The sequence below is a fragment of the Aplysia californica genome, unplaced genomic scaffold, assembly GCF_000002075.1.
Source record: "Aplysia californica isolate F4 #8 unplaced genomic scaffold, AplCal3.0 scaffold00620, whole genome shotgun sequence".
Classification (NCBI taxonomy): domain Eukaryota; kingdom Metazoa; phylum Mollusca; class Gastropoda; order Aplysiida; family Aplysiidae; genus Aplysia; species Aplysia californica.
The window spans coordinates 412,074-439,696 of record NW_004797890.1 but is presented as its reverse complement, the minus strand read 5'-3'; the positions used below and the strand labels follow the sequence as shown (position 1 = coordinate 439,696).

The 27,623-nt window shown below is 40.9% G+C and overlaps 2 protein-coding genes across 2 annotated transcripts in view; one reads left to right on the top strand and one right to left on the bottom strand.

The window, feature by feature from the left end:
• Positions 1-16,569, bottom strand: part of LOC101854528 (divergent protein kinase domain 1A-like) — a 24,384-nt gene extending 7,815 nt beyond the window's left edge. The window contains exons 1-7 of the mRNA XM_005107665.3: positions 16,413-16,569; positions 11,105-11,243; positions 9,681-9,738; positions 7,811-7,936; positions 6,462-6,569; positions 5,590-5,787; positions 3,369-3,443 (exon numbers count right to left, since the gene is read on the bottom strand). Coding sequence (XP_005107722.1) covers positions 3,369-3,443; positions 5,590-5,787; positions 6,462-6,569; positions 7,811-7,936; positions 9,681-9,738; positions 11,105-11,121 — 582 coding nt within the window. The 5' untranslated portion in view covers positions 11,122-11,243; positions 16,413-16,569. The remainder of the gene's footprint in view (positions 1-3,368; positions 3,444-5,589; positions 5,788-6,461; positions 6,570-7,810; positions 7,937-9,680; positions 9,739-11,104; positions 11,244-16,412) is intronic.
• Positions 16,570-20,427: 3,858 nt separating this feature from the next.
• LOC101854045 (myogenesis-regulating glycosidase) lies at positions 20,428-27,449 on the top strand. Its single transcript, XM_005107663.3, has 2 exons — positions 20,428-22,560; positions 27,098-27,449. Exons 1-2 carry the CDS (start codon positions 20,670-20,672, stop codon positions 27,382-27,384), a joined length of 2,178 nt encoding a protein of 725 aa, XP_005107720.1. The 5' UTR covers positions 20,428-20,669; the 3' UTR covers positions 27,385-27,449.
• The last annotated feature ends 174 nt before the right edge of the window (positions 27,450-27,623 follow it).

The window sequence follows — 27,623 nt, the reverse complement described above, 5'->3', positions numbered from 1 at the left end:
CCCCCCACCCAAAAAAAAAAAAAAATCATTTTTAATCCGTCCTTAGAAAAAATATGCAGATTTTACACTTAAGCTGTTATTAGTGACCACACTTAAGCAAGAGAAGCAACAAATGATTTAGATAAGCAAAGATCTTGATTTGATTTTTAAAAGGATTCCTTGGAAAAAACTGCTGCATGTGTGTTTCACAATATTTCTGCCATAATGAGCTCTGAGGCACAAAAAAATGTATTTTGAACTAGCATCTACGAGACTGTAATGCTAGATACATTGCAACTACTCACTGTTAGTTTAATACTGTACATGGCTGGCAAATGGTTACGTGCAATTTAGCAGTAATTATTTCTTTAAAAACGTTAGCCAGTCACTTACAGCAAGCCACCTGAACAAATGAATAGTTGCCTCATTTCGTTACAAACAGATTAGGACGATAGTAACATGATAAGCAATGGAAAAGCAGTAGAACAAGCAGACCACACCAGAACAGTTGTCTATTTTTGTCCACAAGAGTGAGCTCATTGCAGACGTTACATGTTCCACAGCTGCTCCACCCTTCCCTTCAAGATCCAGCTTTACAGCGCATCAACCCACCAACAACAGTGTCATCTTTGTCCAATAAAGAATAGCAGTATCAAAACATCTAAAAGACTAACTAGAAAGCTGAACCATCTATTAAAAGCCAGCCCAAGGCTGACACAGTAACTACTGCAGAATTAGCAAGCTGCCTGTGATTGGAACAAGGCAGGAAAAAGTGAAGAAATACCAGATTCTCTTTCCGGGATACCAGCAAATCATTTCACCGTCTGTGGCCGGGAACAACTTGGAATGTTACACAACAATCAGCTGGTACTACAAATTGTTCGTGGACAAGAAAGAGTAGGAGATCAAAACAAAAATGTTTCCCTGACAAGAAGGAGTCTGAGTTTATGTTTGAGTAAAGAGAAGCACATAGACCCAGTAAAAGTCATTTAGTGCTGGGAGAAAATAAGACAGACAGACAGGCAGACAGAAGCAACAGGGTGAAAGTTAAGAAGTAGGACCTTCCAGTGGCGCCCGCCAACCACCTGCGACTAGAAGAAGAAAAAGCCCTGTCCTAACTATAATTTTTTTTTTCATTAACAAAATTCACCCACTTTTCACATGTCCACTGATAAACTAAGCATAATGCCAGAGAAGAAACCTAGGATTTCCAACTTCTCTCCACAGAGATAGTGATACAGACAGAGTCTGTTTAGAGATAATAGATGCATATTGGCTCAACGGCTGCCATTTTTTGCTCAGAAAAAAAAAAAAAAAAAAAAGGAAACACACAAACCGCAAAGAGTGGTAAAATAAGAAGTAGCACCTATTAATGGCTCAAATCACCAGCACACAAACACACTTATACAAACAAACCACAAAAAAAAAACTTTATGTAGAGAATAAAAACTAAAAGAAGTTAGAACGTTTTCTTACAAGGTGTTAGTACAAACAAAAGGTAGTAGGCTACAATCGGCAGGTGCAAACAAAAACTCACACTCGTAGGAAAAGTGTGTACTGTAGATAGAATTGTTTTGTTAACTTTAGAGAGGAAAAAAACCACCAGCACTACCACATATTATCGTGATGAATGGACTGAGATTCTAAGGGTGTCGTCATTCATCCAGGACTCCCATCCATGCTAATAGAAAGAAATAACAAAAGAAAATGAACCAAAACAAAAGAAAAAGCAAAAAAAAAAAACATGCAGTCCACTTGGCTGCAAGCAAAATTCGACAAAGAGGTTTTTGGAAATTCAGAAATGTGAATTTCTTTTTTGTAGACCTATTGCAGCTGAAGTCACAACACTACACCCATCTATTGTATTTCCCCCACACGATTCTGCTCTCTCTAGAACAGATTGCTGTCTCTGGCTCAGAAAGAAGGAAGCTCTGACACAGTCTTAGCTAGTAAACACCATCTTGGCCCTCGGTCAGTTTTGAGTTTTCGTAAGCCTTTTACAGCACTTGCAACACAAATAAGTCATATAAGTGCCAAAGATTAGAGGTGTTACAAGAGAGTAACACAAAGAAACGAAGAAGGAGAGATAAGGATGATAGATGGTTGACAGGAAAGAAGGAGCAAACTACACCAGAGCATCCACCAACCACCCAACACAGCCAGTGGGAGACTTGATCTGCATGGAGACAGACTAGAACCCCCAAAGATCCCCCCAACCTCTAAAAAAAAGTAATCTCCCGGCCACCAAATAGTAAAACAGCAAAACTATGCCTTTTTGTCCCATTTATATCAATAAAATCAAAAAATTCCTTAACATTGACAGCTGTGGTAGGAAAAAAGTCAACAGTCTACAAAGATGTGACTACTGCAAGGGGTTTACGTAAAAAAGAAAAGTCCGCAGGAGAGAAAAGAAAAGTTTTAGTGAGACTACTGATAGTAGAGACAATAAATACAGAGCAAAACAGTTTAATGCGGGGTGCTCACTAAGGATGCGATTGGCCGACTGAGTGTAGAATTCTGGGGTTTCAGGTGACCGAGTCGGGCCATCGGTCCGATCCAGCCGTAGTGGGCACCCCGTATAAGATGATAAACAGATTTTTACAAAAAATTTCGTATCAAACAGAAAACACAAATCAGATCCACAGAAAAGCACAACCAGTACTTTGAGATACTAGGACACGATGAAGGAAAGAAATAATACTACTACCGATATACAGCCAACTCACATGACTTATAGCTCATCATGTGGCTTCTATCTTTTTTTTTCACGAGACAGGGTACAGTTTGAGAATCTACCCCATGCTGTAACGAGCAACTCATTTCACCCACTGTGTGGTCATGTGATAATAACGAATACTGTGTGGTCATGTGATAATAACGAATCTGACACTTACAACATGTCGGAAGAGTGGGACAGACCAGCTCTCAACACTCCTTCTTCTCCCCAATTCCACTTCTTTGTGACCCTAGTCAAACACGCATTTTAATGTCCTTCTTCTTCTTCTTCTTAGCTTTTCTACTAGTTGTACGTTGCTTCTCAGACCTTTCTGCAATAAAACACTGCCTCTAGCTATTGTGCGCACCTGAGTTGTCTTGGTTCCAAGTCAGGTAAAATGCAACAAACCCCACAAATTACACCACACCTATCCGTAAATCTACCTGCCCTCACTGTCGCCTGACCTAAGCCCACCACCACTATCACCACCACCACCACCACCACCACCACAATCTTATAACCACAATTACTACGCACTACCTACCTTCACAACACCCAACAGCAACACACACGCACAAAGAAAATCTCAACCAACTGAAATTAACAAAAGGACAACAACAACTAAAAATTTGACACGGTACAACTACTGCACTAAGTCTCAATGACACTGTACCTGGAAGATGAAAAAGGACAAGAAGTATGGCTGCCGCAAGAGTCTCCACAGGCTCTGAGCCTCTCCCAGCTGCAGCTGTGGACAGAGAAAATAAATACACAAGATAAAAGACACTCTTTTAAGTATATTTAGTTTTAGTAGTTTAAGAGTTTTACAGCACTTGCAACACTGTTAGGTCATAAAAGTATCGGAGGTTACAGAGGTGATACTAGAGAGAAACATACAAATATAATGAGGAGAGATAATGACAATAAATGCTTGACAGGAAAAATGTCACAAACCTCATTAAAGAGATTGCCAACCACCCACAAAAGACACTCTCTACCTGTAACAAAATGTTAATATTAAACTGGCATCACAAGTCAATATATTATGTTCCTGTTCAGCATAAGCGGTTTGCTGACAATCACTTACAATTCAATCATGAATCCAGCTATTCATGATCATGCAGCAAAACAGGATTATTCTGTAAAAAAATTGACTCTTTGGCATGCTAAGATTAGAATAATTTTTTAATTAAGCTATCAAATACATGCAGCTATAACACGACCTCCTGTACATACAGGGGGGAATACTTTTCACTCTAAGATAAGCCCATTATAATATGGAGAGTGTATTTTTTGCCTCTTTTTGGGAAAAAAATCGTTCGTATTACAGTCGAGTATTTGGTACTCTAAAAAAAAAAGTGCTCACTTTTTATTTAAAAAAATGTAGCAAATTCATCAACTCTGCTGTTTTAGTGAGGTTTTATGGTGCTCGCAACTGCATAAGGTTATATGAGCGCCAAAGGGTGGATGTCCACAGAAAAGTCCAAACGTAGAATCAGGATTACTCTGCTCACCCTCTCTAGCCTCAACAGCACAAAGCCTTCTTCGACTATCAAGGCAGCCCAGAAATAGCAGTTCACAAGAAAGTGACAAACATACCAAAGAAGTAGACGAAAAATGACGATAGTAGGATGAGGAAAGAAAAAGCAGCATTTCCCCCATGTTGTTCTGGCACAGAATGAGCATGACATTGATAAATCAGCCCATTTACAATTCTACTGTGAATAAGAACATGTTGATATCTCCCTTTGGGAATGGCCTGAAGATACTTTAGTCAGTAGCACTGCCCCGGTGGGGGGGGGATTCATCAACTCTGAGTGGGTACATCCAAACAGACGTAAAATGCCACTGTCAACAGATCTTCAAAAGAAAGTGCCATTTCCTTTCTTTTTGGTTTTTCAAACAAACGGATGGTTGGAAGGTGCCACAAGTAGGACCTTTTTCTTAACTCTTCCTCTGCTTTTGTTTATCAATCATACTTTTTCCATAAAACTAAGTTACCATAATAGTGTTTATGTGCCTCTCATTAACACATTGTCCCCGCGAGACGCCAATCGGCAATGGTAAGAAGCTGTCCCTTTTCCCCATGGGACGCTGATCGGTGACAGTGTAATATAGCAACAAAAACGCTGTAGGAATGATCTCCTTTTAGACATGTGCATTTGTCAAAGTTATAATTTTCTTTCTGAGTGGTTTGTGTGGCATTTGAGTGCAAAAATTAGTTTGCTTGCAACTGGAGTGAATTTTAAAAAATGTCGAGTAGACATAGCATGAGTGCTGCTTAACACTGACACCATGACGAGGATTTGGGCGATGAATGTGCTAGATGTAGTGGTTTTAGTTCCGATTCTAATTCCTTTTTTGATGAACACCCAACAGTCATGATCAATTTTATCAAGGTGCTGAAAATGTCATACTGATTGGGGTATTTTTGCAGAGATACAAGAATACTGATGAGGTACCCCATGCATCACCCCTGCTGGTGGGGGACCCCATAGTTTTACTATGGGGGAGCAAAGAATACACCTGCCGTGATACTGCGTGTCATAAGAGGCGACTAAAAGTGCTTAGGTCTGGTCGCCCGAAAAGTGCCAGTTTGCGGAGGGCCAACTACCCAACCCAGTAAAAAACAGTAAGTTACAGAAACATGGACAAACACAGATTTCTATTTTTCGATCTTGGGAGACGGAGGAGCTTCTGTAACATCAAGAGGCTAGCCCAAGATAGAGAAAAGTGGAGGGTGTTTGTCCGTGGCCTATACCCTGGTGCAGGGTGAGAAAGGCAATGGTGACGACCCCATGCATCCTGATACGGGGCGGGTAAAGGTTTTGCACTCTGTGCGCCGGATGGGTGGAAAGAGTTAACATTACAAAAATTTCCTTTCTAGAACTCACCATTCCATCCCCGCTGCGATCGAACTCCTTGAAGAGGCGTTTGATGAGGACAGAGTGGTCCCCCTCTCCCAGCTCATGACGGACAAAGGCCCTCAGCCGCTCCAGGAACTGCTGCACCGAGTAGCCCTCCTCTAGCAGGGCGTGGGGGTGACCCAACGTGTCCGTCATCACCAGGCGGTTCATGCCCTTCTGGAGAATCTGGGTGGGCAAAATGTCAAATGATGGAAATATTACAGCCAAATTGCTACCTCAGAATTAATAAATTCTATCTGCTCATTACCTAGTTTTGAGAAATGTGATGTTCAAAATTTTTTAGTTTCACAATATCGAGACCTCAGTTCTTTCTTGTTGTATGTCCATTTTTTAAACAGTGAAAACGTGACTTCTTCTTCAGCTCACTCTCTGTTATGAACTGTTTTCACTGTTATTAAAAATGGGGATATACATCAACCAACCACCTCTGATAAAAATTATACAGAAGAAAATAAATTACAGGATGACTCAACACGGTCACACCTACTATAGATCCAGTAACTTGGCGGACACAAAAATAAACAACAAAAAGAGCTCAAATATATAGAAAAAAGCACAGGGGAAAGCAACACACATGAAATCACTACCTCAGAATTACAAACTTCTATCTGCTCAGTACCTAGTTTTGAGAAATTTGATGTAAAATATTTCGAGTCTCACATCACGTCAAGCTTTTTCGAAAGCAGTTCTTTGAATATCTTGAAAACAACTGCGAGTAATCTTTCGAATTTGACAGAGCAGATAGAACATTTAGTTTTGGTCTCATGATTTTAGTAACTCAAAAGTGTCAGATAGAACTCTGTAATGCTGAGGTAGCGAAATGTCAAAACTGCACTGACCAGCAAGCGTTGGGAGGTGTCCACGCAGCCATCTGTGTCAATGGTTATGGTCTGGCAGACGTCCTCGCACAGGGTCCCCGCCACATCCTTCCTGGCATACTCGGCACACTGACCAAGCAACAGAAGACACGACTACATGAAACATAACTATGTTACGTCTTTTAAAAAAGACATAACATTTTAATCATCTGATTCTTTACAATATAACTACTGCACAGAAAGGGATGAAATTTTAATTCAAATGTTTTTGCTTCAGTCTAGTTCTAGTTAAGAGTTTTATAGCACTTGCAACCTTGCAACACAAATACATCATATAAGTGCCACAGATAAGAGATGTTACAAGCGGGTAGCATACAAACAAATCGAGGAAGAAAGACAAGGACGATAGATGTTTGATAGGACAAAAGGAACAAAGACACAAGAGCGCAGCCAACCACCCACGATGGCGAATTCGGCAAAAAAGAATTTAAAAACTTTTAAAATTCAACAATCTTTAGCACTTTTTAACTCCTAAAAAAACGAATGTAATGAGCAGGGCAGTTAAACAGTCCACAGTCAATAATCTCAAGTACTTCTATATATACAAGTAAAGAGCATCTAACCATCAGGTAAAAAAACCCCGTCATATTCCTTTCATCACTCAGTAGCCATGGTGTTCCCATGTTTTCTTGTGACCAAAACACGTGTCTGTGGATTTGCACACCACCAAAACTACACCAAATAATAAAGGAGTTGACTCATATGAGAAGATATTTTACGGCACTTGCAACACAATAAGGTCATTTGAGTGCCGAAGATTAGAGGTGTTACAAGGGAGTAACAAACACAAAAAAGGAGGGATAAGGACGATAGACGTTTGATAGATAAGAAGGAGCAAACCACACCAAAGCACCAGCCAAACACCTGCAGAGTTGATATGCTCTAAAGCCAGCTGTTACTGTTTGGTGAGCCCCATCTCTCCCTCTCTTTCACTATCATTCTCTAGTGTACATGTGTGCGCAGAACTAAATGAACAGAGATCGACACAATAACTGTCAGTATGTGCAATGAAAGAGCAAAACAGACATACAGGAAACAACAGAGGGAAAGAAAAGAATTAGAGCCTACCAGTGGCACCCTCCAATCACCCACTAAATTAACTGTGAGATTCTTGTCAGAGTAGAATAAAACAAGGCAACAAAAGTAAAATTCGTTCAGTGGAAGACAAAAACAAAACTTTGCACAAAGACTACAGAGGGACCGAAAAAAGTCAGAGCTACCAGAGTTGTAGCCCACACTCTGACCATTCATAGACTAATAATATTCATACAAAGAGAACAGACTTGAGGATGGAAGCATAGATGACATACCAAAGAATCCGGTAAATTGAGCGTGCGACAGGAAGTGCTCTCGTAGCTGGCCCAAAGCAGCAGTAGCGAGACCCCGCACACACAGAGCACGGCGTAGATGTAGCGTTGACACAAGGTCGCACCCAGCTAGAGTACACACAGGCCAGATAAAAAGTGAGGGTCAGATCAAGGTAGTTAACTACAACGTTACATTTGAAAACCTCTCTCAATCTCACTGTATCCAATGTGTGTATCACTCTATCTTTCTCCATCCTTTTCTGTCTCTCCCAGTCTCTTGTGCCTTTAATTTCTCCCTTTGTCTTTTCTTATGTAACAGTTCTAAAGAACTTTCCTGATTACAGGAAAAGTTTACAAACATATGTGGTGTTCTTTTATGTGATGTAAATATTATTGTTGTCATCGATCCACCAAAAGCAGGGCTTTCACCCATCTGTCCAATGCCATATGTGAGGCAGCGTGGTGGAATCAGGCTCTCGTCAATTTTCGGGCATGTAGAGGTATTGGTATCATCTTCAAGCTTGTTCACTTGTCTTTATTTGGATTTTAAAAATATTCATTTATCTTGAATACAAGTCGAGATATTTGCGAAAGAAGGAGGTGGGGGTCACCTGTTTTCAGAGGTAAAATTAGTGAGAAAATGGCCGCCAGAGATTAGTTATTTCCTTAGCTTAAGAGTCCGTGACAACAGAAAATTTTCATTTTTGTGCCTTAAATAAACGCTTTTCAGAAAAATCCACACAGAGATGAGTTCTTTAATGGGCATGAAAGGTGCTAAGTCAAAAAACAAAAATTTGATAAAAATTTACAAACCTGCGGAAAAATGCAAGTTTCTTCACTTTGATTATTTTGACGACAGCCTGATTCCACCACACTGACTCACATATAGTGATAAGTACTGGTTTGCTTCAGTTGCTATAATGTTCCATAGAGTGTGTTGTCAATGTTAGATCTCGGAGGAAGAAGTGTAGCTCTGATGTCATTTTGGGCTGTGCAGTGGAACAGGTGATGATCCACATGTCTCCTAGCGTGATTTTAATAACAAATTATTTGTTCCGTGTTACACTTGAAATTGACTCACTTGAAAGTGCTCTATTTTTGTACTTCCCAATTTCTTGGCCAAGACTTACAATAAACAACAGGAAGCATTCCTGGCCCCCCATAAAAGTCTCGGATCGTTACGCCCCAGTCCGGCCACTGTAGTTCAGTGATTAGTACAATCAAAGATAGTAAATAACAAGATGGGCCACTCAGCCAAAAAAGTGTCCGCACAAAGTATGCGCTTTGCTTCAGATGGCGCTGCAGTCTGTTTTGAATCTCTCTTTCGTTTTTCCAGAAGAAGAATAGGAATAGCACCTCCTTGCCTGCGCAGATCGACTGCTGTTCATCAGCAGTTCGGGTTCGTTCAGTACGGAGTTTTAGCTTTTTAAAATTTTAATGACTTCTCGCCTTTCATTCTAAAGTCAAATTAAACGAAGAAAACAATCACCCTTTCCTCCGGAAGAGGTTTTTTGTCAGCGTAACCATTTTAAAAAAGCGTTCTTCCGAAATTCATTCAAAAACTTGCTAGTTTCACTTTGATTTTTTTAACTCAAGTAGGATAACTCTGTTCGCTAAAGGTGCGCTTTTGCGAAGAGGGCGCCACCGAATTTTGAGGACACTTTTTTAATTGGCTCAAAGAGAGAAGTGGCCCCTCTTGATATGTAGACTCTTTGGTACAATACAAGGCTCCCCTAAGCAAAGTTGGTGGAATAGGAAAGATGGGAAAACATTCATATGGTGTCATCACAATAGAAACAGAATATCTTCGAATCAACTCAAACAGAATATCAACACATCAACAACAAACTTTAAGCGATAGCTACTTGCTCACCAGGAAGTATGCTAGGCATCTGGCTAGAAACTGGCGCAGAGCATATTTCCATTTCAGCCTGGAAAAAAAATACATGCATAATATATGACTGACAGAACAAAAAAAACCCCCAGACAACTTTTAAGTCTACTTCATATTTTTTCTAAAGACCAGTTGACCAGTTAAAACATTGGTAACAAAACTTTCCTGCTTATCCACAATAAACTCTATTATGGGGGGGGGGGGGGGGAAGAAGGGAGTTGGTGTGTGTGTGTGTGTGTGTGTGTGTATGTGTGTGTGTGTGTGTGTGCGTGTGCGTGTGTGCGTGTGTGTGTGTGTGTATGTGTGTGTGTGTGTGTGTGCGTGTGCGTGTGTGCGTGTGTGTGTGTGTGTATGTGTGTGTGTGTGTGCACCCATGTTATGACATGATGACTCGTGGGGAGCTCTCAAGCTATGAGACCCAAATATAGTGTTAAAAAGCTCCTCTCCAGCCGCAAGATAAAAGCATTCAGAGTTTACCTCCCTTGTGCTTACATGATTAACCTCAATGAGAGCACCTTCTCTTCCTAATGGTGGAGTAATTAGTGAGTTAATGGTTCCTTCTCCCCGGTGATGGGAGTGACAAAAGAAACGTAGGTTACCTCCCAAGTGGTTTGGTGATTACTGAGGGCAGATTTGGTCCCCAGTGGCCTAGTGATCGATGAATGCAGATTCACAGGGAATCATGAATGTCACTACAAAGCATTGTCAGTCAATCAATATGATGGCTTGGCGACTCGCACAGTGTGCCAGTGAACAAGACACAGTAACTCTTTAAGGACAAAGAGGACACATCGTGTCTGATAAGTAGCAAACCAAATGATTTTTGCAGCACATTGCGAAGCATCGCACAATACAGAAACACAATGTGTATATTTCAAAGTATATGCATGCAAGTTATTGTCCGTCTTTTTATGTTTCAGATAGAAAACAGAATTGAAAAATAATTATGTATGATGTACTTCTATTTTTAAAGCAGCCAGTCTTCAAGCGTTTAAAAAATTACCAGAATGTGCGTGCTCAAAGAGTTAGCACAAAAACATAGCTGAAGGTGCACCTCAGCTGCTAGCAACAAAATTATACTGTTGGAAAATCTCTATGATGTTTTCTTCATTATATACAAATTAAAGTAAAAAATATCTATACAAGTGCAAAAATTAAAGTATCTTTTACAATTTCTTTATGTGCAAAATCGATCATAAAGCATAAAGACAGAGAAACTCAAATTCAGAGAAAAAATTTCCTAGACTCTTTCATCATGAACATCAACAATACACCTGTCCAGCAAATCTAGAAATAAACAGCCTCGTACCCAATTTAGTTGCATTGCAAGCAGTCTAAAATGGTGTAAATCATGAAAGCATCAAAACTCACACTGCACTGCTCACTACAAAGTGATTACTTACCGCAGTCGTAGTTTCATCCTCCGACCACCAGGACTCAACAAAGATCATCAGACACAGTGTCAGCCATGAGAAAAGCCAGAATAAATCATCTGTTCTCAATGATGGTCATGCTCTGATGCCACACAAGACATTGACTGCTCTGTGTAAATAAAAACAAGACATATAAATATACATACATATGTGCGTGTATGTGTGTGTGTGTGTGTGTGTGAGTGTGAGTGTGTGTGTGAGTGTGTTTGTGTGTGTGTGTGTGTGTGTGTGTGTGTGTGTGTGTGTGTGTGTGTGTGTGTGTGTGTGTGTGTGTGTGTGTGTGTGTGTGTGTGTGTGTGTGTGTGTGTGTGACTCCGTAGCGTGTCCTTCCTCTTTTACACGCTTTTATAAGTGCACGTTCACATACGGGGCATTTTGTGTTTAATTCATTCACCATTCATAATGACAAGGGTAATCTACTCCCCCTTCCCCCCCCCCCCCCCCACCAAACTCTTTCTCCCTTCCTCCTTGGTGAAATAATAATGAGTGACCGTTGTCTTGCTAATTAGGTTTTTGTTTCTTATATAGGCATTTAATGCCCCCTACAACTTAATTTAGATATCTTAAGAAGCCGGCTTGGATCCTACACGTCAGAGCCAATCTGAGCTGAGAAGGAAACAACGTACGAGCAGGAAAACCCGAGATACTCAATCATTTACACCAGGTTTAGGTGGGTAGTCACTTGGGTGTGTCCTTGAGCATGACACAACAACTCTAGCTAAACAAAACAGGGCACTGCACAGTGGCGACCAGCAATGGCATGGTTGTAAAATTGTTCTGTATTGGTGTCTTATTGTGTATTTATGTATGTATATTTACCATAATAAACCAAATTGGAATCAACAAAAATGTAATTCATTTTCTTATTCTTATTTATCTATACTCAATAAAATCGCTCCCCACACGTGAATCCAACCTAGGTTTTGTGCCTGCAACGGTGAAATGCCTTACCATTACAGTACAGGCGCTAATTTGCCAACTAAGATCAAAGTGACAACTGAAACGATATATATGACAGCGGAACACCTTACCGCTAATACACAGAGTCCGGTTCCCCCAACTTGTTCTCAGTCAAAAGTCAAAAAAGGCAACAGAAGCAATGTTCTTTATTATGTCACTGTAGTGATAGAGTTGCTGGCACTTGCTGAGACAATAGAGAATTTTTAAACATAATTCAAAATAACGAGAATTGAAGAAGGAAAATATTCAAGCACAAGCTATTAGAAAGATCAAATTTTGAACAAACCATCCCATTTTGGCTTTGCGGGTGGTCAGGTCCGCTATTGATATGCAACATTTACTCTTTAACAATACTGGCTAAGTCAGGGTAGAACCATATTCACGGCCGACACCGACAGTCAGACCAGACCCACCGTTTTCCATCGGGTGCGGCCGATCGTATTAACACAGGAGTTTGGCGGTCAGACACCGCCGTCTTGCAAATATGGCGTGTGGTAGAAGAAGAAAATTGTTGTTGTTGCTTTTGAGACGCAGACAAAAAAGGAAAACCAAGAAAAGCAGATTCTCAGTGCATCCCATCCAAAGAAAGCGTGATACACTAGGTGAATTTCATCATTTGTTTCTGCAGTTGTTGGAAGATAGTAAAAAATGTCAACAATACTATCGCTTGAAACATAGCAGTTTCAATGAACTGCTAGACATATGCAGAGCTGACGAAGAACTGCTAGAATTCTGTGTAGTGTCATTGAAGCGGGAAAGGAGACACAACTATGCAGAGATAACATCATTAAAATTACAACCCATCTCGCCCGACGGACGGTCTTTGATAGAACATGTTTAATCGGAGACGGTCTGCGATTCGCAAATATATGTGCTTTCAACAGTTTTGTTATTAGAGGCTCTGTTTTTCCCCACAACAGGATTCACAAGGCTACATGGGTTTTGCCAGATGGAGTGACGGAGAACCAGACAGATCATTTTTGTATCTTTCATAGGTTCAGGTGTTCACTGGAAGAAGTCAAAATACAGAGAGGGGCAGACGTTGGATCGGATCATCCTCTGCTGTTGGTAAAACTCAAGCTTCGACTCAAAAAGCACGGAACCAGCACAGGAATCAAAAGAACGAAGTTCCAAGTAAGTCTCTTAGAAGGACACAAGAAAAAAGAGTTTCAGCTGCAGCTGAGGAACAGATTTCAACCTCTGGCTGATCTTGGCGGAGAGGACATGGAGGTGGATACGCACTGGACCAAAGTCAAAGAAGTCTTTACATCAACATGTCAAGAAGTACTCAGTGCAAAGAAATGGGAGCACAAGGAATGGATTAGCCAACACTCATAGGATTTAATTAGGATAAGAAGACAACTGAAGGCAGAAGCGAATGCAAGTAGAACAAGGGGATCAAGAACGGATGCATTGAAGCAGTACAGGACAACAGCTAAGGATGTCAAGAAATCACTAAGAAAAGATAAAGATAAGGAGGAATTCATGAACAGGCTGGCAGAGAAGGCAGAGGAAGCAGCAGTAGGAGGGCACATGAAAATCCTTTACCAGACCACAAGGACACTTGCTTGAAAATATGGGAAACCTGAAATACCAGTAAAGGAGCAAGAAGGGAAAACCATTTTTGGAAAGGAAGCTCAGTCTAAACGATGGGTAGAGCATTTCAACAGTCTCCTGAACAGACCACCACCGAGTAACCCGCCAAACATCCTGCCAGCAAGAAATTAGTTACCAATCTGCTGTGATGCTCCTTCAAAACTAGAGATTGTGGATGCCATTAAGAAGCTGAACAAAGGTAAAATGGCCGGTCCTGATCAGATTCCATCTGAAGCCCTAAAAGCAGATGCCACTGTGACGACAGACCTCCTCCTCCTCCCACTGTTTACCAGGATCTGGAATGAGAGCAAGTTCCCAAAGGATTGGAAAGAAAGACACCTCGTGAAGCTTCCAAAAAAGGGGAATCTCAGCAACTGCAGCAACTACAAAGGGATCACTCTTCACTCAATACCCGGTAACGTCTTCAACAGAATCACTCCGGAGAGAATCAAGACAGCAATGGATCCAAGACTACGGGATGAACAGGCTGGTCTCCTGAAAAATCGCTCAACCACCGACCAGATTGCCACACTGAGAATTATTGTGGAACTCCCAGCTGATCATCAACTTCCTTGACTTAACTATGCGAAGGCCTTTGACAGCATAGACCAAGCAACACTATGGAAGATAATGAGACACCACAGAATCCCACAGAAGTTGGCGAATCTCATCAAGAGTATGTAGGAAGGGACAAGTTGCAGGGTTGTACATGATGGCCAGCTCACTGACAGCTTTGACATCAAGACTGGTGAGACATAGGGATGTTTACTATTACCTTTCCTCTTCAAATTGGCAGGCGACTGGCTGATGAAGGAATCCCCCAGAGGACACAGAAATGGTACCATGGACACAGATGGACGATCTGGATTTTGCAGACGACTTGGCGCTTCTGTCACACACCCAGGAACAGATGCAACCAAAAACTTCAGTATTAATTAGCCTATCGGAGTCTGTTGGATTGAGAATCCACCCCAGAAAGTCAAAGGTCCTAAGGACAGATGCACAACACCCAGGACCAAATGAAAGCAAAAACTTTAGTATTAATTAGCCTTCGGAGTCTGTTGAATTGAGGACCCACCCCAGAAAGTCAAAAGTCCGAAGGACAGACACAAAACAAAAGGAGTAGGTCACAATAGAAGGAAATACATTAGAAGATGTTGAATCCTTCTGCTATCTTGGGAGTATAATTGACAGAGGAACAGGGGCTGAAATAAAGTCCTGCATTGGAAAAGCACAGGCTGTTTTCATATCTTTGGATAGGATTTGGAGGACCAGAAACATCTCACTTCGAACAAAGCTGAGGATTTTCAATTCAAATGTGAAGTCGGTCCTGTTGTATGGATGGATGTGGGACATGGAACGCATCACAAACTTGAGAGGATCCAGGTTTTCTTGAACAGGTGTCTAAGAAAGTTGCTGAGGATCAGATGGACAAACAGGGTCACCAGCGAGGAAGTGTTAAATACAAAAGGAAACCACGACAGATCCCATCAGAGATAAGGTAGGAAGAAGGCGGTGGTGATGGATTGAACATACTCTCAGAAAGTCATGCAGCTGCATATATAATAACAAAGAAAGTTTTGGATTGGAATCCACAGGGTAAGAGATCAAGGGGAAGACCGCATGGAAACTGGAGAAGAATCACAGAAATCAATGTACAGAAAAGTGGGAAGACATGGAATAGTATCAAGAGGCTAGCCCAGGATAGAGAAAGGTGGAAGGTGTTTGTCCATGGCCTATACCTTGGTGCAGGGTGAGAAAGGCAATAATGAGGACCGATAAAATCACCAAAAGTTGGAATTTCTTTATCCATCTATTGACTATTGGGGTAGGTTGCGGGAAACAGACGTCTTGTTGGGGAGAGTTTTCAGAAGACTGCGCGGAGTCAAGGTATAAGACTTCTTGCTTTATTAATATAAGCAGTTTTGTAGTATAATCTTTAACAAAAGGGTACATTAGTACAATCTTTTCAAAGACTCGTAGACTGTTTCTTGTCCACAATGGTCAGTTTTATGTTTCTTCTTATATGTGTAAACAAGTAAGTTCTTCTCTTTTAAGATACCGTGAAAAAGTGGTGTTACAACTATTGGTTCTGTGTGCAACTTGAGCACTCGATTGAAAAAGTTACACGGAACATTCTAAAAAAAGGTCAGCAAAAAGGACACGCTATGGACAACAACCCAGAAATGGACACACTACGGAGTCTGGACACAGCTATGGAGTGCTACATAAAGCTTGAACTCTTGAACCTGTTGGGGGTAGAAGTTATCACAGAAAATGCTCATTTTTCAATAAATCTCAATTCATCACTGACACTGTTGTCATGATTTAGTCAGAATCCAGTCAGTAAAAATTGGTCTGCTATCACTTTTCTATCGCATCAAAACCTAATAGTTTTTCACCGTGAAACTCAGAAAAAATGTAACTTGGAGTTGGAGGGAACCAAAGCCAATGAATGAATAAAATTGAATTAACTCACAATTTGCACACAACATGAAACCCACGGCCCACTCCACAACATAACTGTGTTACAGTGACTGACAAGTCACAAGTCACTTCGGTCGCCACCCGGGCAAAGGCTAGATCTAGATCTAGATCTAGATTATATTCTATCTCTACCAAATCGAAAATGTTTAATGTGTCACACGCCCTGATACCTTATATGCTGTTGCAAGCGCTGTAAAACACAAAACAAAACAAAAAGCACTGGATACACACTTACAGTTACAGAGGACCACTTTCAGTCGCAGAGTCAGAGAGAGGTAGATCTCTAGGTCTTCCCTGGACGTCACCCTTGCTAGTTACAAGTAGAGTTCTTGTCCACTTCGATCTCTAGATCTAGACTACGGGTACCCTAGACTACACCTACAAAACGAACTTTACTAGATCTAGGGTCCAGTAGTATATTATATTATAATTATTCGTCACTGAAGTCACTCCTTCTTGTTCAAGTGACTTACTGACTGATCTGCCTTAATAACTGTCTAGATTGCTATAAAAGGAACAGATAAATAAGACAAAACAACCACCGTTTCCAAGATGCCTCACGGTCTTGGTCTTATCTCTCGGACGTTATGACCGTAGTGCCGTAACCACAGAGCACTAGATCTATATTGGTCGTGGCACTCTGGTAGAAATAGACTAGAGATAGATGATCTATCAGATCACTGAGTTACGATAGGCTGGGCAGGGCGAGCAGTGCATTTTGGAACTCTTTCATTCCACAAGTTCTAGAAAAGCACATCAACGAACGATCACCCATGTGTCAATTATCTTCATAGATAATATAGGTAGATTGCTAGGTAATTGGATTGGGGGGTTGAGAAATGGTGCCAAATAAGAGAAATAGAAGCTGGTAACTTTGTGGATTCATCAGAGCTTTGGCAAAGTAAAACAATATTTGTTTAGTCTTGAATTAAAACTGATGATTGGCATAACTTCGGAATGCAGGAGTAAACCAAATGCCTATCACGATAAAGGCCCTTTATTATATTAGATAGTTGAAATCGGGAATCTCCAGAAGCTTAGAACTACTTTTAATCTCCTTTGTGAATCTCTTAATTATATTTTCATAGATCCGTATCCAACTTTAATTAGTAACATAACAAAATTAGATATCCCTTAATCCTTTGAGATAGTTGCTTTGCCACACAGAATTCTTCTGTAGAATTCTGTGCTTTGCCATTACTGAAGATTATTTCTTTCGAAATTGAATTATATGATATTTGATTATACGGTTTTATGACATTTTTTTTGTTGAAAAACTGTTTTTGATAGAATAATCTTCAAGTTGATCGGGGCCCTTAGCTGCCTCGATCATTTTTTAAAGTCCCTTTTTTACTTTTTAATTTGTCAACCTTTGGTGGCCAACTTCACAATATTTCACTCTCGTTGTCGATTTTTCTTAGACGATGCCAATAGATGAAAAAAAAACACCCAACATAGTACCATGTTTTAATTTTAATAGCTTTACAACACTTCAACAAAATTAAAGAAAACACAGGTTCAGAATATCCAACCGTTTGATAATGCAACGGTATCGTTTAGCCTAAGCAAAGTGCAGGGGAATTTCAGTTCATCATTCGGGCCTTTATGCTGCTCAATATTTTCTGATACTTTACATAACCCTTATAGGTATCTCTCATAGGTTGACAAGCAAAGCGATATTATAGTTTTGGAATGTCAGATCAGAACGTTTGAGATCTTCTTATAAATCAAATAACCTCAGAACTGATGGTCTCTTAGATCTAGGTTCGAAAGTCTCATCTACAGGCCTATACAGTAGTCTCCGCCTAAGATCCCACCGCTTACGGTCCCGGTTCGCTTAAGATCCCGTTGTTTTAGGAAAACAGAATTTTTATTATACAAAAGTCACCCCTAAGATCCCGCTCTGATGGTCTACATTCGGCTAAGATCCCGCATTTCAGATCATAATTTGCTAAACAAAAACCCGGGCGGGCACAGCCGATCAACCAAGAGTGAAAAGTTGAGATCAATAAACTGTCCGTCTCGTCAAAGATCAGCCACTATCGTGAATGTGATCACATACACGTAGTAAAACTCGATGAAGCGATACAATGTTTGCCCCTGACGGGATCACACCAGGGTGTGAACTGACCGACGCGTTTGTTTTCCCCACGCATCGCACTCACACCTGAGCTCGCCACCTAAACTTGCATCACTCGCTGGGTGGGTAGGGCCTACAAGTTCGCTCCTGGCGGGATCACATCGAACCGTGAACTCTTCCTTGACCATTGCAGCAGTTGCCCCTACTCCCAAATTTGCGATATAGACTGAATTTCAATTGGTGTGTCCCCGACGTAATGGTGTGTAACGACAAAGGCGGTTTGGAGGGAGTGGGGGGGGGGGGGGGGGCTCGGTCAGAGATGGAAAGCTATAAATGTTTGACAGGTAAAGAGGAGGGGCAACTGGATAATCGTAGATCCTGAGACTCATGATAGGATAATAAGTGAAAATGGCACGCCTCATCCTACTATGGACTGTGATAGGTCATCAAGGTTAACCACTGTTTGCTCACCATACGTCATAAACCCACCAAGAGGGAACGTCAGTTCATTGTAGAGTGGAGGGAGACCATTTTACCGTTATTGAGCCTTAACATGGTTCACCATAGATTCTCCCCTGGGTTCGTCGGTTAAGATCCCGGTTCGCCTAAGATCCCGCATTTCCTTGCTCCCGAGCACCGGGATCTTAGGCGGAGACTACTGTACTATTATTGTAAGTGCAAGAGCGTCTGAGGTCTCACTGTGACTGTGGTGTACATACAGTATTGGGTAGGCACTTTAATTTGCCGTGAGAAGACGTGAGTTCGATTACGTGTCAGGAGAATAATTTCATCGAGTATCTGTCTATCTGCATGGACACTGTATAGGCCTGTCTTAAGCCTAGATTGCCCCAGACAAGAAAGAAGCCCGCCTCCTAAATTATCTAAATTGTGTCGTGGGGGCGTAAATTTAAGACACGTACATTTTTAACTTGTACAGATAACCCACCGCTAGGCCCTGGAGAAAAGGGGATTATGAGCAAGTGTTGCAATGGTGGTAAGTTTTCATAGTCAAGACTTAACCAAGTTGATGAGGCTCCATATCAGAACTCCCCTGAGAGGTTCGAATCAGAGCGCCCGTTTGATTCTTCCACATCACGTAGGCCCTACAGACCAGTTTGCATCGAGCAGTTACGTAATCGGCCTTTGTCCCGTCCCGCAATTAAAAAAAATTTAGAGAGATTGCCGTTGTAACTTGTAACATAATGAATACGACGGGATCATTTTTGAACGTATTTATTTATTCATTTACAAGTATAAATGTGGCGGTGGCGGAATGTACCAGGAATTGAAAGTTGTTCACCCTGATGACGAAAGTCTCAAACAGCATCAGTGTGAGAGTGATTGAGCTGTGTTCTGACCGTCATTTCTGCATTTTTAATTATTCCTTTTCCAGAACACTTCTCGTGTCGAAACATACCCTCTCACATCTAGGCCTAGATCTACATAAAGTAAAGCCGGGAGCTTGGATTTTCTTATCAGGGGAAGAAAAGAAAATTGAAAAAAAAAATGGTTTCGATCTAAACCTTCCGATCCAGAGTTCATCCAGTTTCAAACAGCCCGCATATTGTGTTCCCACCTAGCCTAGGTTCCCACCCATCCCCTAGGCTCCCATCCCTGCCGTAGGCTAACCCTCGCCCATAATCCTCTTGGCTTTGGGACCCATATTACGAGGCACACTATATCTAGCAATACAAGTAAATGTGCAAGGAATCGAGGGTGGGCATTGTGCTTCGCGTAAGATGGACAGAAAGGAGAAAAATTAATTCTTCGCTTTTGGGGCCGATATAATAATTGCTTTTATTTGGTTATCGCGACCTCGTTGAAAGCGACGTCAGTCTGTTTGCAACATCGTTGGAGCTCACATACATCTACAAAGAGAGGGAAAAAATCAGGGATTAAGGATTGTCTCGTTGGAGCCGACTTCTCGCTGAATGTGAACTCGTTGAAATTTTTGAATGCGACACCCACTGTGTTATAATAGGCCTATCTATTCATTAATATTACTAATAATATTCATTGTAGTATTGCAGTTGGCGAAATCCAACGCTGTGAAACCGTTTCTCAAAAAGTTTTTCTTAAAAAGAGTCGGAGATTTTCTTGGCAGTTTGTTTTCCCTACCACGAAGAACGTTTTGAATTTATCCCTGGGATTTATTTAGTGCAAAAAACGTCTTCGAGCTGAAAGCCACAATTGTTTCATTATAATTGTTTTGTTTGGGAAGGTGGACCGTACATGTTTTGTATTCGTCGGATTGCTTCTTCACGGATGAAATCGAGTTTATTACCATGTAACTAAGGGAAGTCATCCTCGCTGAAGGAATGTTATTGTCAACAAGTGGGCCGAGGTCTCACAGTGCTAAATATTAAAAGTAATAATAAAAAATCCGTCGGCGTTGCTTTGCTGTGTGAAGGGATGCATGACGGCACCACAGACATCTTGCTGAAGGAGGACGAACAAAAAATGGTTTTGCCTAAGAGAAAAATGGGAAGGATGGTCAAAATTGGCCTGTCTGTTTTAGGAATTACAGTCATTATCGTTATGGTGTCAGTGCTGCTCTCGGGAAGGTCGAAGATAGTTCATATCATGCATTCATCAGCTGCTTTAGAGATTGGTGATGTTTCTTACGACAAAGAATTCAAAACTTTTGTTTTCAAAGATCAGGAAAATGGAATCCCTTATCTTGCAATTTCTGCTCCTTATAAATTTATTGATTCTCAGGTCCCAGCACCAAATTCATTCTGTCGGAATAATTTTTCCAACTTCGAGGAGGAGCAACTGGACCCCACGTTGAAAGAAAAGTTGCAGAAGAAACATTCACAGGTCTGTGCGAACTTTGAAAATAATGTTAAAGCAGCATTATATGAAATGGAAATAGGTGATATGCCTTGCCTCTACGTTCAGTGGTATACTAGTGACAAAGACAAAGAGATAACTAATTGCTTCAAGATGAATAACAAGGTGAACTGGTATGGTGGAGGTGGTCTGTCGGTACACAGATGGCCTCTAAATCGTGCAAATGTACCCATGCAGGCTTTTTTGACAAGACAAAATATACCTACTGATGGAAAGGAAGCTAATTTTGACTCTTTCATCGAACCGTTTTTCTTTAGCTCCAGCGGAGTGGCTATATTAGTTGACAACCATTTGCCATTATTTGTGTCAGTCGGTGGAAAGGGAAAAGAAATATGCTTTAAATCTGCCTTTCAGAGGCCATATGATTCAAAAACCTTTGGAAATTACAACCTGTTGAAATATCGTGTCTGCAAGGCAAAGACTGGAAAGTCAGTTCACCGTAAAATTATGAAATCTGAGAAAATTTTACACCCGTATGAAGCCCCCAAAACAGAGATCTTGCAGAAGCCAATCTGGAGTACTCGAGGAAGGAGCATGATGTTTCAAAGACTGACTGGTGTTATGGCGTTTGTGAAGAATATCACTGCTGGGAATTTGCCTTACAGCATGTTCCTTATTGACGGCAACTACTCACGTGCAAGTGGCAACTTTTATTTTCACGAAAAAAGATTTTCTCACTCAAATCAGTTTATAATGGAATTACTCTCAGACAATACAGGAGACAAATTCATGGTTGGAACAGAGGTTTTTCCACATGTGCCCAGAGAAAAATATGAGCAGTACTCTGTTCACGGAACAATGCGAAATGCCGAAGACATTCACTTGCCACTTTTCTTAGATGTCACAAATGAAGAAGCAGTCCGGTGGTACAAAGGTCAGTTAATGGATATCAAAAGCCAAGTCTCTGTTGCTGGCTTTCGCTTTTCTGGGGGTCATGCTTTTAACTTCTTTGAGTCTCTGGAAAAAGAGCATATGGAGACAAAGTCAGCTCTTCCATCTTTGAATGATTTCACCACGGCATACTCTGAGATAGCTGGTGAATTAGGTGGCTATTCGCTGATGGGTAGTGGATTCAAAAGTCAACAAGACACATTTGTGGCTGATGCTGGGCCCATGGCCTCCACCTGGATGCATAACAAGGGACTGAAGTCAGTGATACCTACTGTGTTGACCTATGGACTTCTGGGATATCCATTCGTCCTGGCCGGCCCAATCGGTGGTTTGAAGACATCAGCTGACTCAACCTCTGCCAGAAATTCGTTACCCAATAAAGAACTCTTTATAAGATGGTTACAGCTCTCGGCCTACCTTCCAGTCATGGAGTTCTCTGTTGGACCATGGGAGTATGGGGAGAAAATCGCTAACTACACAAGAGAGGTACTGCAGTTCCGTCAGCAAGTCTTGTGGCCACAGTATTTTTCAGGAGCTGTGAAGGAAACCACTGAAACAGGTGAGCATTTGGTCATATCCTGCCCACAGAGAGACAGAGAGAGGCAGTTTGACGCCGTTTTAATAAAGTTTTATAAAGCCATTATAAAGCAAACTAAGTACACAATCTCACACACACACACACTCATACTCACACAAACATGCACACACACACGCACATGACATAACCACACAAACACACACACACACATTCGTACACACCCACACATACACACACACATACAACATGTCTGCTGGGACATTTCAGTGACCCATGTTCAGCACTTTTCAAGGACCCCCGGGCCTGTGTTGATCCTGCGTGCTGTTCCCATCTCTGACTGCTTATGACACCACAGCCCCAGATGAGACACACACACACTCACACACACACACACACACATACACACACACGCAAGCGCACACACACACACACACACACACACACACACACACACACACACACACACACACACACACACACTTACACACAAACACACATTACTTACACATATCCACAAACTCAAGTTGCAATCACCCAACCCACACATGCACTTTCCCCGATACAGAGGTATCACACTTACTTTGAGATATTATATATACACAAGACTTGAAATTAAAGATCCCACATATTATTATTCTCACTAGCAGTGTGCACCTCTCTGTAAGTATACACCCTTTTTTACACACCATGCAAACACACTGAGACACACACAGACAAGCAACATGCATTACAAACACACCTGAAATAGTAAATTTTATTTTATATATATATATATATATATATATATGCATTTGTTTAGTGCCCCGCTCAGAAGCAATCTCTAGGTTCTTTAAAATCTTTAGACAAACACACTCAATGATGATTCCTTGATGAAATATGTGAGGCAACGTAGTGAAATCAGGCGCTTGTCAAAATAATGAAAGGCAAGAAATTGACATTTTTTCTGCTGGTATGGGAATTTTTATCGAATTTTCGTTTTTTGGCTCAACACCTTTCATGCCCATTAAAGAGCACATTTCTGGGTTGATTTTACTGAGTAATGTTGATTAAAGGCAGAAGAAATGTAAATTTTCAGTTTCCACGGACTCTCAAGCTAAAGCAATAACTCAACTTTGGCTTTGGCGGCCATTTTCTCGCTAATTTTACCTCTGAAACCAGATGACCCTCACCTCTTTCAATCACTCATATCTCGACTTCTATTCAACAAAGATGGATGTTATTTTCTGACAAAACAAGGAAAATGGACAGGCCTTAAGATGATACCATCAAATCCGTATGCCCAAAAATTTACAAAAGCCTGATTCCACCGCGGCGTGCCGCATGTTCTTTTAAGTACTATTTATTCTTTTTTTTTTATCAAGTGTTTTCTGTTCTTGTCCTTTTACTTGTTTAGTTTGTAGCTCTCCACTTGTTTTTATAAAGTAGTAATTCCACCCATGCTGAAATAATGGTAAGAATCAATTTTTTAAACAAAAGACTTGCTTTATAATTTATACATAAAATCCATCTATATTAAGTTACTGTAGTGAAATCAGGGGCTCGTCGAATTAATGTAATCAAAGAAATCGACCAGTAATTTTCTCTAATTTTTGTTGTTTGGCTCAACTCCTAATATAATTTAAAACCGCATTAAATTTACTTGTGTATTTTAATGAAAAATGTTGAACAAAGACACACAAAAAAAGTTCATTTACAGTTTCCAAGGATTTTCAAGCCATTGAAATCACCTAAATTTGGCGGCCATTTTCGTACTAATCGTTTTTAAATAAGGCGGCCCCCATCTCATTCTGTCGCAAATATCTCACCTTCTATTGAAGGTAGACTGATATAATTTCATAAAGTAAGATAAATAAACAAGCTGTGAGATGATATTGGTATAACGTCAGTTGATGGGATTGTAAGTGTTGTTATATATATATAACACTGAGACACACACAGACAAGCAACATGCATTACAAACACACCTGAAATAGTAAATTTTATAATATATATATATATTATTTTTGTTCACAAAATACAGTCGAACCTGCCTTAACGGAAACCTGTATAAAACAGAAACCTGTCTTAACAGAATCTCCCCGCTCCCCCCTTGATATATTCCTCTTTAATTACCTGTATAAAACAGAAACCTGTCCAACGCGGAAACGGAAAGAAAAATCCGCTCCCTTCCGAGGATTTCACCTGTCTAAGACGGAAAATGCTTTGCCCGCTCAACCCTGATTTGAAACAAAACTCCCAAGTTTGGTTCCGCCGACTCTAAATTTAACGCTATGGCTATGCCGCTGGTTGAGGAAGAGGAGTAGGGGTGCAATTTGGGGGTAGATGTTACTATGTTACCCCTTCATGTGAGCCCTGAGCGATGCAGATGGTCAATGTAGTGTGGGTGTGAAGTCTCACGACTTCCCGTGAGAGTGCTCGAGTAGCGGAAACTTTCCTTGGTAGCCAGAAGCCAGAGGTGTGAAATGAGAAGAATGACCAATGCCTGCCGCCCTGATCGTACGGCCAGCCGAGAAAAGAGTTCCTCGAATCGTTGTTACAATGATGGCAGTGAGGGGTGGAATTGGTGGGTGGGGCTAAGGGTGGAAGCAAAGGAGATGTTCAAGCGTTTCTGTTTTTAATAGGTCAAACAGTAGTCCTTGGAAAGGCAAGCACTGATGGTAATTAGATAAGTAAGATTGACGCATGTCATTATCGGACAGGATAGCAATTGAGAGGTGTGAAGTTTTGACCACGGCTTGCCGATCGGACAAGTGATCCTTGATCCCACCGGCTGGGCCTTTGAACCCCCCCCCCCCCCCCACCTCCATCTCCCCCTAAATTCCCCTGTCTAAGACGGAATTTTTTTCTGGCTCCCTTGCGATTCCGTTTTACACAGGTTTGACTGTATACAAAAAGGCTTCTTCGACCCTACAGTATGGGCCAGCTTGTGCTGGGTGGAAAACCAATTTATGGGTGGTTAGCAGGTTCTCTTGGCTTTACGGTTTGCTTCTTCTTTCCTCTTATCAAATATCTTTGTCCTTATTAATTTTCTCCTCTCTCTTTTTTGTGTCCGTTACTCTGTTGTAACAGTGACGCAGGTTCTAATCTTCGCCACTTATTTATTTGACCCAGTGTGTCGCAAGTCCCATAAGAAGCTTACTAAGAACTAAACTAAATCAGTATTGTGTTAACAGAAACACAGTGATACACTACAAGTAGATAAAATATATTTCCCGTTATGCTAATAAAACTCGTGTCTGTTGTGTGCATGGCAAATAATGTAGAGTGTTTACACTGCAAACACAGGTGGTGGTGCTTTTGTCTGCTCACTGAGATCAATGGACTGGTATCACGTGTGAGATGAGGGGGGGGGGGGGGTTCATTCTTTGGTTATGTCTGTGCTGTCAAGTTGCACACTACAGGTTTTTGTATTGTTTAATAAAATAGGTGTTGTACTAGATACTTTTTTTTTATATCATTAATATATATATAGGTTTCCAAACAAATTTATACCAATAACTCTACATGCCCAAAAATTGACGAGAGCATGATTCCCCCACGCTGCCTCACATATAATAATAATAATAAATAATATATAACATTTATAGAGCGCATTTCCAAAAAAAGTAGCTCAATGCGCTTTACATTGGAATACCCATTTTTCAAAAACCTTTCTTACTACTTCCTTTCTTCTCACGCAATATACATTAATGCACACACACACACACACATACACACACACACACACACACACACACACACACACACACACACACACACACACACACACACACACACACACAGAGAGACTATTTTCATCCAGACATAGGAAAAGAACAAATATAATGAAAGCTAACGTTAAAAGCTTATGAAGGATAGGCCTGTAGGAACAGAAAATGTTTAAGATGTCTTTTGAAGCTATCAAGTGTTCTTATTTGTCTTAGTTTCATGGGTAATCTGTTCCACATAAATGGACCAAGATATGAGAAAGATCTCTCTCCATATGATTTGTATGATTTTACAGGTGTCACAAGTAGGGTGTTATCGTTCGATGATCTTAGGTTTCTCCCTGGTTTATATATACTGATAAGTTCTTGCAGATAAAAAGGAGCAGTTTTATTTACACATTTGAAACACATGACGCAGATTTTAAATATTATTCGTTCTTTTACAGGGAGCCAATGCAGTTCTTTTAATAATGGAGTGACATGGTCTCGTTTTTTAGATCTTGTTATCAGTCATGATTCTCAAAGTAAAAGTGTTTGTTTTGTTTTGTTTTTAGCATGAACGTTTTCAGTCTGTCAATACTCATGTATGAAGTGTGTGATTGTTTGTCTAACTACAGATAATAGGTGCTCTGAGTCTTGAGGTGGTTGGTTTGCTTGTTCTTCTTTCCTATTACTATCAAACATCTGTTAGTCTTATGATCTCCACTCCTTCTTTTTTTGTGTGTTTGTTACTCTCTTGTAACTTTTCTAATTTTGGCTCTTTTATATGACAGTATTTTGTTGCAAGTGCCGTAAAACTCTTACTAAAAAAACTGCAGATTACTCAATGTGATTTAATGTGTCGTTTGCAGGGGTTCCTATTGCCCGGCCACTGTGGTGGGTGGCACCACATGACAGCATTGCTCAGTTCATCGACTGCGAGTTCATCCTGGGCCGAGACTTGTTGGTAGCGCCCGTTCTATACGAAAATGCACGAGGTCGAGACATATACCTCCCGGAGGGTGGCTTCTGGGTAGATCAGCTGCGGGGCAAAGTGTACAAGGGAGGTCAGTGGCTGCCACGTTACAGAGTTGGGCTGTACGAGATTGCAACCTTCAAGCGACAGCCTCCACCGCCTGTTTCGCCATCGAAAGGATGATTTGTTTGTTACTGTGTAGTGTGTGTTAATTTTCTGTGTGTTTGTAAGTAAATTTGTTGTAAGGGAGAAACAAAGAAAATACATTTTTGCTTTGTTCTTGTTCTCTCTCTCTCTCTCTCTCTCTCTCTCTCTCTCTCTCTCTCTCTCTCTCTGTTTCTCTCTTTTTCTCTCTGTTTCTCTTTCTCCCTCCCTTTCATCCCATTTCCTTTATACTCTTTCGCTCACTTTCCTTTTCTTTC

Coding starts and splice junctions, on each gene's coding strand:
- LOC101854045 (XM_005107663.3), top strand. CDS start 20,670: ATGCATGACGGCACCACAGACATCTTGCTGAAGGAGGACGAACAAAAA. Junction 22,561..27,097: donor GAAGGAAACCACTGAAACAG/GTGAGCATTTGG, acceptor TGTCGTTTGCAG/GGGTTCCTATTGCCCGGCCA.